Below are 10,752 nucleotides of genomic sequence, written 5' to 3'. Positions count from 1 at the left end.
TTTTCTTAAGTTCTCGATTTAGTCCCGAACCGTCTCTGATGTATGTTCTGGGTCTCGTGAGCCCGTTTAAGGGACAAAATTTTTGTGAAACGAAAAGTTTTAAATTGATCAAAATTTTATGGCTCGATTTATATAGTTGATTGAGTTCAAGTCAGGTAACACCTCGAACCCTGTCCCGGCGTCGGATACGGGTGAGGGGTGTTACAGTATATCTTTTACATGGGATATGGGTTATATTGATGGAGGAAGCCTTTCGGTGGCTCTGCCACAAATATCTGATCTGGTGGCTCTGCCACAAATATCTGTTTCTGGTGGCTCTGCCACAATATCTGTATCTGGTGACTCTGTCGCAATATCTATTCTGGCAGCCATGCTGCAAATTTTGTGACGTGTAGTGGATGGGTGGGCCGAGTAGTCTCCCCACATGGTGTAAGGTTGGCACGGGGGTGTATACGGATGGATATGGGTTGGGTTTTCTGGATACAAGATACATCTGTTCTGTTTCTGTTATGGGCCTATAGGCTTCATTCTGAATTCTGTATAGGGCTAAGGCCTAACTTAATCTGTTTCTGTGGTTTGAACTGATCTGGACTATGGTTGGGTTATTTTGCACACTAAGTTTTCCAAACTCACCCCTTAATTTTATCCGTGCAGGTAACCCCCAACCATAGTAGACTTGGAGCTGAGAGGGATTCGGAGTGGCCACATGTTTTGCAAGCTCAATCTTCTTCTTATGACTGGGTTAGTTTCATTTACTTTAATTGCTTTGGGTTTTAAGTTGTAATAAGGCCACTTTAATTATTTTTAATTGCTTTAGTATTATTATTAGCTTAGGCATGATATGGATTTGAATGTTTGAAATTGAATAGGTCTAGGGCGCATTTTTATAAGAGATTACCTAATTTCAAAATATCGTGAAACAAGACAAAGCTTCCAAAATGAAAATGTTTTCAAAAATTAATAACTGTTTTCAAAGGCTTAAAATGAAATGGTTTTTCCTGAACAATCATTCAGTTAAAGTGTGGCAATGGTTGTGTGCATGTGTAGGAGTGGATCCGTGGAGAGCTTGGTACTTAAGCAGTCTAACAGACTCACCTCCTCTTTTTTCGGCATCCTACCTGGTGCACAGCTTCCATTCACTTTAATCTATAACAAAAATACCCTTAAATCACTAAGAAAGATTTTCGATAAGACATGACCTATATAGTAACGCTTCAATGTGACACACTGGATTTGGCCATAATGTCTAGGCCAGGTTTGGGGTGTTACATTTAGTTGTATCAGAGTCAAGTTGTAACAACTCGGATGTGGAATGGGTTTCAAAAAGAAAAATTTTAGATTTTCTTCCTACAAATAAATGATTTCAAGGGTAGCATATCCGGTTTTCTAAAATTTGATTCTGAGTAAGTGGCACACCGAATCTCTGGCCCAAGTTTGTAAGTATCATTTTGAATTTTTCTGAATATTTCTGAATAATCAGCTATATGCCTGTACTGAAACCTTATTATGATACTCTAGTTAGGGTAATGATGGAACTGTAGAAATTTTTGGATAAGTAGATTAAAGACTTTAGCTAGGCTACGATTTCGCGAAAACCAAAACTCTGAATTACTGTCTGTTCATAAAACATCTGTAATAAACACTGAAATATTTAATTGATACATAAAATTCGTAATCAAATAATACGACATGAGTACGAGAGCAGCTCGTGGAAGGGGCCGTGGACGTGGACGTGGTCGAGGTAGTACACGGGCTGGGTCTTCGTCTTCAGGACATATGCCAGCGACAGATGCACCGGTACCACTTGCAACAGAGGTGGAGTCTCATGATTGAGGTGTCGGGGATGACACTCTATCTCAAGCAAAGCTTCGTGTTCTGGAAAGGGTTGCCGGGGTAAGTACGGGTAACGAAATTCAAGGATCTATTTTCGAGCGATTCTGAGCTAACGGGGCGGAGATTTTTAGGGGCGTATCTTGTGTAGCCCCAAATTTGGTTGAGTATTGGTTAGAGGCTACGAAACAGATTATGGATGACTTAGACTGTTCCGTAGAGCAGAAGCTAAAGGAAGTGATATCATTGCTATGGGATGAGGCTTATCAGTGCTGGCTCGCTGTGAGAGATGGGACCCCTACTGACAGGGTGACTTGGGAGCTGTTTAAGACGGTCTTCAAGGGAAAGTATGTTGGGGCAAGTTATGTGGACGCCCGCAGGAAAGAATTTCTGAATCTGGTTCAAGGAAGTAAGACGGTTGGTCAGTACGAGGCTGAGTTTCTAAGGCTGGGCCGGTATGTCGTTGGGATAGTTGCTACGGAGTATGAACGTAGTGTGCGCTTCGAGGATGGTCTTAGAGATGAACTTAGGGTGCTAATTGCTCCGCAGAGGGAGTGAGACTTTGCTGCTTTGGTAGAGAAAGCTAAGATGGTTGAGGAGGTGAAGCGTACTAAAAGACAGAATTGTGAAAAGGATCGGAACCAATTTTGGAGGGATTCGAGACCCTCGGGTGGTGTAAATAGGAGTACTAAAAAGGCAAGAGTAGAAGAGCCACGTCGAGCAGTTTCAATGAATATTGTTAGACCACAAGTTTGTGGGGACTGTGATAAGATACATCTGGGCGAGTGTAGGAAACGTTCTTGTGCTTGTTTCCGGTGTGGATCTATGGAGCATAAAGTAAAGGACTGTCCGCAGAAAATAGATCAGGTTTAAGTTGCAGAATGGAGGGTTGCTCAACTAGTGTGAGGTGGACCACAACCACCGAGAGGACGTGGACAAGGTAGGGGCGGTAATGGAATTTGTCAGGGTCGAGGAGTACCTGGCAGAGGGGTCGAAAATGCTGAAGCTCTACAGCCAGCGTTGGTGTATATAGCTCGTCACCGAGAGGAGGGTGATGCACCCGATGTCATAACTGGTACGTTCTTGATTTCTAGCATGCCGTAGACTGCTTTGATAGATATTGGATCTACTCATTCGTATGTTGCATGTGCCATATCTGGGTCGTTGGGTCTGAACTCTGAGGAGATTGTGAGTGGGGTATCTGTACTAAGTCCTTTAGGCCACTCGGTTAGGGTAGACGGACTGTATAGAGACGTGCCTTTAGAAACTCAAGGAAAGATTTTCTTTGGAGACTTGATGGAGTTACCATTAGGAGAATTCGACCTCATTTTGGGGATGGATTGGCTTGTTAAGCATAGGGCAACTCTGGACTGTGCAGCTAAGCGTATGGTGTTAAAGACCACTAAGGGTGATGAGGTTATGATGATAGGTGAGCGAAGGGATTATTTGTCCAATGTGGTGTCAGCATTGAGAGCCGAGAAGTGGATTCGTAAGGGTTGTGAGGCTTATCTGGCATTTTTGAGTCAGTCGGAGACTGAAGGTCTGACGGTGGATAAAGTTAGAACCGTTAAGGAGTTCCAAGATGTTTTTCCAGAAGAGCTCCCAGGATTGCTTCCGAACCGAGAAGTTGAGTTTGGAATTGACTTGTTGCCTGGAATGGCACCAGTGTCCATCGCACCATACAGGATGGCACCGAAGGAGTTAGTAGAGCTGAAAGCACAGATTCAAGAGTTGTTGGATAGAGGCTTTATTAGGCCGAGTGTGTTCCCGTGGGGAGCACCGGTGTTGTTTGTGAAAAAGAAGGATGGGACGATGCGGATGTGCATCGATTATCGGCAGTTGAACAAACTGACGATTAAGAATAAGTACCCTCTGCCAAGAATCGATGACTTTTTTGACCAATTTAGAGGAGCTTCGGTATTTTCCAAGATTGATCTTCGATCTAGATATCATCAATTAAGGGTCAAGGAGGTGGATATTCATAAGACGACATTCAAGACTCGGTATGGTCATTACGAGTTTTTGGTTATGCCAGTTGGGTTGACGAATGCAACTGCAGCATTATGGATCTAATGATCGGGTATTCCTACCATTCTTGGACCGATTCGTGGTCGTTTTTATTGACGATATTTTGGTGTATTCTGAAACTGAAGAGAAACATGATGAACATCTCCGCATTGTGCTGCAAGTATTGAGGGCGAGAGAACTTTATGTGAAATTTAGTAAATGTGAATTCTGGTTGAGGGAGGTAACCTTTCTAGGTCATGTTGTCTCTACTGAGGGGATCAAAGTGGACCCTCGAAAGATTGAAGCAATTCTGGAGTGGAAGCCACCTAGGTTGGTGTCTGAAATTGGAAGTTTCCTAGGTTTGCCAGAGTATTACAGAAGGTTTGTGGAAGGTTTTTCTGTGTTAGCAACACCTTTGACAAAGCTTATAAGGAAAGGAGCACCGTTTGTTTGGACCGAGAAGCAACAGGAAGCTTTTGAGAAGTTGAAGGAAGTTCTGACCGAGGCACTTGTATTAATTCAGCCGGAGTCTGGGAAGGATTTTACCGTGTATAGTGATGCATCACATGTGGGTTTGGGCAGTGTGTTGATGCAAGAGGGTAAGGTGGTTGCTTATGCATCGCGATAGCTTAAGCCTCACGAGGTGAACTATCCTACTAACGACCTTGAATTGGCAGCAGTAATCTTTGCACTTACGATTTAGAGACACTACCTGTACGGAGAAAGGTGTGTCATATACACGGATCATAAGAGTATCAAGAAGTTGCTGACTTAGAAGGAGTTCAACCTTAGGCAACGGAGATGGATAGAGTTGCTTAAGGATTATGACTGCTCGATTGAGTATCACCCAGGCAAGGGTAATATGGTAGCCGATGCCCTAAACCGTAGAGCTGTAGTTGATCTGAGAGCAATGTTTGCTCGTTTGAGTCTGTATGATGATGGTAGTCTGTTGGCTGAGTTGCAAGTAAGGCTAGCCTGGGTGGATCAGATTAAGGAAAGGCAGTTAAAAGATGAGTCTTTAGTTTCTCGATTCCAACAAGTTGAGAAAGGGGAAACTTCTGAGTTTGGATTGAATAGTGAAGGAGTTCTGTGTTTCCGAGGGAGAGTTTGCGTTCCGAAAGACTCTGACTTAAGATAGTCAATACTGAAAGAAGCTCATGGAGGACTTTGTGCTATGCATCCTGGAGGGAATAAGTTGTATCATGACTTGTGAGAATTGTATTGGTGGCCTGGGCTCAAGCGAAAAGTAACGGAGTTTGTGGGGAAATGCCTGACATGCCAGTAGGTGAAAGTTGAACATCAACTACCTTCCGGACTTTTGCAGCCAGTAAAGATACCACTTTGGAAATGGGAGAGGGTAACCATGGACTTATTGAGTGGGCTACCCTTGACACCGACGAAGAAGGACTCGGTTTCGGTGATTGTGGATAGGTCGACCAAGTCTGCTCATTTCATACCTATCCACACTAACTATTCACTTCAGAAGTTAGCCAAATTGTACATGGCGGAGATTGTGCGACTTCATGGAGTGTCGGTATCGATTATTTCTGATCGAGATCCTAGGTTCACATCTTGGTTCTGGCAAAAGTTGCATGAGGCGCTGGGAATGCGATTGAACTTTAGCACGGCATTTCACCCTCAGACGGATGGTCAGTGAGAAAGGGTTATTTAGATTTTGGAAGACATGTTGAGGGGATGCATTATCAACTTCCGAGGTAGTTGGGAGGATTAGTTTTCGTTGGCAGAGTTTGCGTATAAAAATGGTTATCAAGCGAGTATCCGAATGGCACCATATGAAGCGGTGTATAGACGTAGGTGTCGTACACCTAGTTGTTGGACCGAACTGGGGGAACGACAGGTTCTTGGACCTGAGTTGGTAGCGAATACTGAGGATAAGGTCAGAATAATCAGAGATCGGTTAAAGGAAGCATTTGATAGGCAAAATTCATATGCAGATTTGAAGCGTAAGGAGATTGAGTATTCAGTGGGTGAGATGGTCTTCTTGAAGGTTTCAACTTGGAAGAAGATATTAAGGTTTGGTAAGAAGGGCAAGTTGAGTCTGCAGTTTATTGGGCCTTATTGGGTTCTTAAGCGAGTAGGTCTTGTGGCTTAACAATTGGAATTATCTCCGGAGTTAGACAGGATTCACGATGTTTTCCACATCTCCATGTTAAGGCGATATCGTTCTGACCCTACTCATGTCGTGCCGGTTGTAGAGGTTGAAGTGCGGCCTGATTTGACTTTCGAGGAAGAGCCTGTGCAGATACTGGATCGTGATGTTAAGGTTCTAAGAAGGAACTCAGTTCCCTTGGTAAAAGTGCTTTGGAGTAATCATGGCAGAGAGGAAGCTACTTGGGAGCCAGAAGAGGTGATGCGACAACAATACCCTCATCTGTTTGAATAAGGTAAATTTCAAGGACGAAATTTCTTTAAGGAGGGTAGAGTTGTAATGCGGGATTTCTGTAATTTTTAATGAATTTTAGAAATGCTATGTTTTGACTGTCTGGTGTGGGTCTGAGTATGTTGGTGGGCCTTTAAAAGGCCTAGGAGTAAATTTAATTAGAGGCCATTCCTGAATTTTAATTCTAGAGAGAGAGGGTTCTGGCAATACGGGCTTTTAAAATTGAGGTGGTAAAATAGGACACAAAAAGATCTGTGGTAAAGCGGCATGTGGCGCCACCTAGGTGTTTGGGGAGTGACGTGTGGATGATTAAGGGGAGCCAGAGTTCATGTCACAAGGTAAGCATGTTGTTACTTTTATTTTTGTGTGCATGTGATAGAGCTTAAGTGGAAATTCGGCTAGGGCTTTAGAAAGGTTGGGCCGTGGGTCTGAATGGCCATTAGGACAAGCTTTATTTTCTTTTTGTTTTGCTGAATTAGGGTTAGCCACCTAGAGCCTTAACTTTCATTCTATTCTCTTATCAGTGTCGCAAAAAGCCAAAAAACTCAAAGTTAAATCTCCTGAGTGCCGAATTCTTCCCTCTCTTCTCCTCTCTTCTTCTATTTTCTTTTTCTCCATCTTTTCTTTTCTGGCCGAAACATTCCTACCATTCAACTCATCTCCTCTTTCATTCCCATTCTTTTCTAAACCTCTATAGCCGATTGCCATAAAAGCTAAAATTGTAACGCCCCATAGCCGAGACCGTGGCCGGAGTCGAACACGAGGTGTTAACAGACTTAATTAATTACTAAAACAACTCATCCAATTCATTTTAAAATTTCCAGACAAGCTGGCTAACTGCATCACAGTCACTTTAAAAATTTGTATCCCGAGTTCCAAAACTCAAATTAAGATCCGTAAACTTTCACTGAAACTAGACTCATATATCTATCTACTAATTTTTTTCTAGAATTTTTGGTTGATCCAATTAGTACAGTTTATTAGTTAAAGTCTCCCCTGTTTTAGGGTTCGACTACTCTGACCTCTGTGTATTACGAATCATATATCTATCTGTACAGAATTTCAATGACTATGAAATTTATTTCTCTTAAAACTAGACTCAATAAGGAATCTTTACATATAAATCATGACTTATAATTATATTTGTACAATTTATGGTGAATTTCCAAAATCAGAACAGGGGATCCAAAAATCGCTCTGGCCCTGTTTCACAAACATTTAAACATCTCATAAAATATAGCTCATATACCTGTTTTGCTTTTTCCATATGAAAATAGACTCATCAAGCTTCGATTCCCTAACTTATTCATTATTTAATTCCATTTCTACTATTTTTAGTGATTTTTCAAATTCACGTCACTACTTCTGTCTGAATCTATTTTATGGTAAATTTTACCTATTTCATGGTTTCCATGGATTAGCTAGCAATTTGACATACATAACACCAAATATGATCATAATTAGCCATTCCAATGGCCAATCATTACCAAGCATTTTTATACCACTCAATAACCATATCATAAGACCATATATACAAAATGATTATAATGCTATACATGCCATACTCAAAATATACAAGCCATTATGCCAAGATGGTATACGGATAGTGTGAGCGTGCCTCCGATCGTTCCCGATTTCCGAGCTAGCTTGTCAACACTACAAGGAATGAAAAGGAGGAAGTAAGTATAAATGCTTAGTAACTTCACATGCAAATAGCAAGTAACACGACTATATAAGCAAACATAAAACATCATTTGCATAATCATCACCGAGACATTCATATCACATTTTCATTTGTCATCTTACCATATTGTTGTTATATCGAGTTTTCAACCCGAGGGTTAAGTACATACCTGTTCAAAGTATTCATTTCACAACACTTACTAATACGTCCCTTTCATCTTGAGTATTCCTCCGCTTGAGTAGAATTTTACCCGTTGAACACATCGGAATATAATTCGGATACATGGAAAGTTTGCACATAAGTGCTACATATGTAGCCAAGCTACCATGTAACCCGCCCATAAGTGAACTCGGACTCAACTCAACGAGCTCGGGCGTTCGCATCCATAAGTGAACTCGGACTCAACTCAACGAGCTCGGATGCCTAGTTACATCTCTCGAACTCGGACTCAACTCAACGAGTTCGAACATTTGCATCCATAAGTGAACTCGGACTCAACTCAACGAGTTCGGATGCCCAAACATCCTAGTGACATGTCAGTTGTATCCTAATCTATTCCTAAGGTTCAAACAGGCGTTTTCCTCGATCACACATCTTTGGCATCTTCCATGGAATATCGAAATTGATACTTCGGTGATAGTTCATACTCATCAAGTAATTCACATAATTACATATTATTCAACAATAACCACAAAGCATAAAATTTTTAATGATAATAATCAGCATCATATCATATAAACAACATTAAATTGCTTAAAATGACAATTATGTTACTACATTTACACATGAACTTACCTCGTATGCGAAAATGGCTACTTTTACCATTTCGTCCACAACTTGGTATTTTCCCCATTTTAGCCCGAATTTTAGTTTTCCTTGCTCTATCATTTAAAATATAGTCTAATTAGGACTCACATTATTCAAATTGACCCAAAATCATATTTTGGAAAAATTACAGTTTTGCCCCTAAACTTTTGCATATTTACTCTTTTTTCCCAAAAGCTCGTAAATTAAACTTCAGCCTATTTTCTTATGTTTTATGACATGCTGATAATTTTTCCCTTCTATGGCAACATCAAATTCTCACTCTAACATGTACTTATGACTATTAGGTATTTTTACCGATTAAGCCCTTTTGCTAGTTTTCGCTTAAAACCGAGTAGCACAAGTTGTCTAACATAATTTAAAACCTCATATTCTATCATAAAACACCAAAATACACAAATTTCACCTATGGGTATTTTTCCAAATATGAACCCTAGCTTGAATTATTGCTAGCATAAACTTAATCGAGCTACCAGGACTCCAAAAACGTAAAAATCATTAAAAACGATGCTAGAACGGACTTACAATCGAGCTTGGAAGCTTGAAAAACCCTAGTCATGGTTTCTCCTTGCTATATTCGTCCATGGGGTTGAAGATGAGAAAAATTGGCTTTTAATTTTGTATTTTATTCATTTTACCCCTAAATGACCAAAATGCCCTTACTACTAAACTTTCCAAAAATTCCATCCATATCCAATTTTTGTCCATAGACTTAGAAATTGGTAAAATTGCTATTTAAGACCTCCTAATTAATATTTCAAAACAATTTCATACTAGAAACTTCTAGAATGCAAGTTTTACAAATTATTCGATTTAGTCCCTAATTTCAATTTAAGCACTTTATGCATAAAATTTATTCACGAACTTTTCACACAATCATGCAATCATATCATAGACCTCAAAATAACCATAAAATAATTCTTTCTATCTTGGATTTTGTGGTCACGAAACCACTATTCCGACTAGGCCCAAAATTAGGATATTACAAAAATCCTGAAAGTTGTTTCTTATGCCGATTTCTTCTAGTCAAAATCCTTCTATTTTCTTCATCTCTTTTGGCTGATTTTCACATCCTCTAAACCTCAACTCCTATCGGCAATACCATTGCGAAAACCACCATACCAAATCATCTTCCTCTTCACAGTTCCAAAAGCCGAAAACACCATAGTTTTTAGGGACGTATAGCTGAATCTTTAGATCTCTAAGATTTTATTTCTGCTAGTGTTTCAGGGCTGGATCTGCATCAGATCTAAGTAGAAACTGAAGTGGAATTGTTTTGGTTGAAAGAACCTGAGGTAGGTACTCAAATCTATTCTTTATTTCGGGTTTTAGAAAAGTCAAAATCCCTAAAGGCATAGGGAGGCTGTCGATTGGAGCTTAAGGCTCTAACGGTTGTAACAATTGATTGTTTTGGTGTTAGTGTGATCCAGAGGCTACTGATGAAAGGCTTGGACAAGTGGAATGACTAGATCTCGATCTAGTCTCTATTTTTGGCAAAGGTAGGATCTCAAGTGCCATAGGTATTGATGGCCGATTATGGTAAGTAAGTTTATGATGGTTGCCATTTTGTTTTGGATCTGATATGTCTAGTGACGGCTGTAGGACATTGTGGGAGATTTCGGTAGCAGTTGTCGCAAATCAGGTGTGTAAACGACACCCACTCATAGACTAGATCGGTAAAAGCCGAAATGCCGAAATGCCGAAACGCCGAAAAGCCTGCATTTTGTGAACTTGCGAGCGTGCGAGCGCTCGGGAGATGGTTTGGTTGTTAATTTTGGTAATCAAAAGTGGTATGATTGCAGAGTGCACAATTTCGTGCACTTCGGTATATTTGGGCTTAATAGGCCGAAATCAGGTTAATGGGCCAACGGGCCCAATTCGGTAAAAACGATCAGTAAGTGTTTCTGTTAACCTGTTAATGGCTGTAATATGAGTGTAAACCCTAAAATAGTTAAATTTACTAAAATACCCCTAGGTATGAAAATTACCATTATACCCTTAGGTG

General features: G+C 40.5%; 1 protein-coding gene across 1 annotated transcript; it reads left to right on the top strand.

The window, feature by feature from the left end:
- The first annotated feature begins 2,025 nt into the window (after positions 1-2,025).
- Positions 2,026-4,317, top strand: LOC107921751 (uncharacterized). Its single transcript, XM_016851571.2, has 6 exons — positions 2,026-2,320; positions 2,408-2,697; positions 2,797-2,881; positions 3,050-3,259; positions 3,984-4,078; positions 4,189-4,317. Exons 1-6 carry the CDS (start codon positions 2,026-2,028, stop codon positions 4,315-4,317), a joined length of 1,104 nt encoding a protein of 367 aa, XP_016707060.2.
- The last annotated feature ends 6,435 nt before the right edge of the window (positions 4,318-10,752 follow it).

This window comes from Gossypium hirsutum, chromosome A12 (assembly GCF_007990345.1).
Source record: "Gossypium hirsutum isolate 1008001.06 chromosome A12, Gossypium_hirsutum_v2.1, whole genome shotgun sequence".
In the NCBI taxonomy this organism is placed as follows: Eukaryota; Viridiplantae; Streptophyta; class Magnoliopsida; order Malvales; family Malvaceae; genus Gossypium; species Gossypium hirsutum.
Note: the sequence above shows the minus strand (reverse complement) of the source record. Positions and strands in the feature narration are given on the sequence as shown.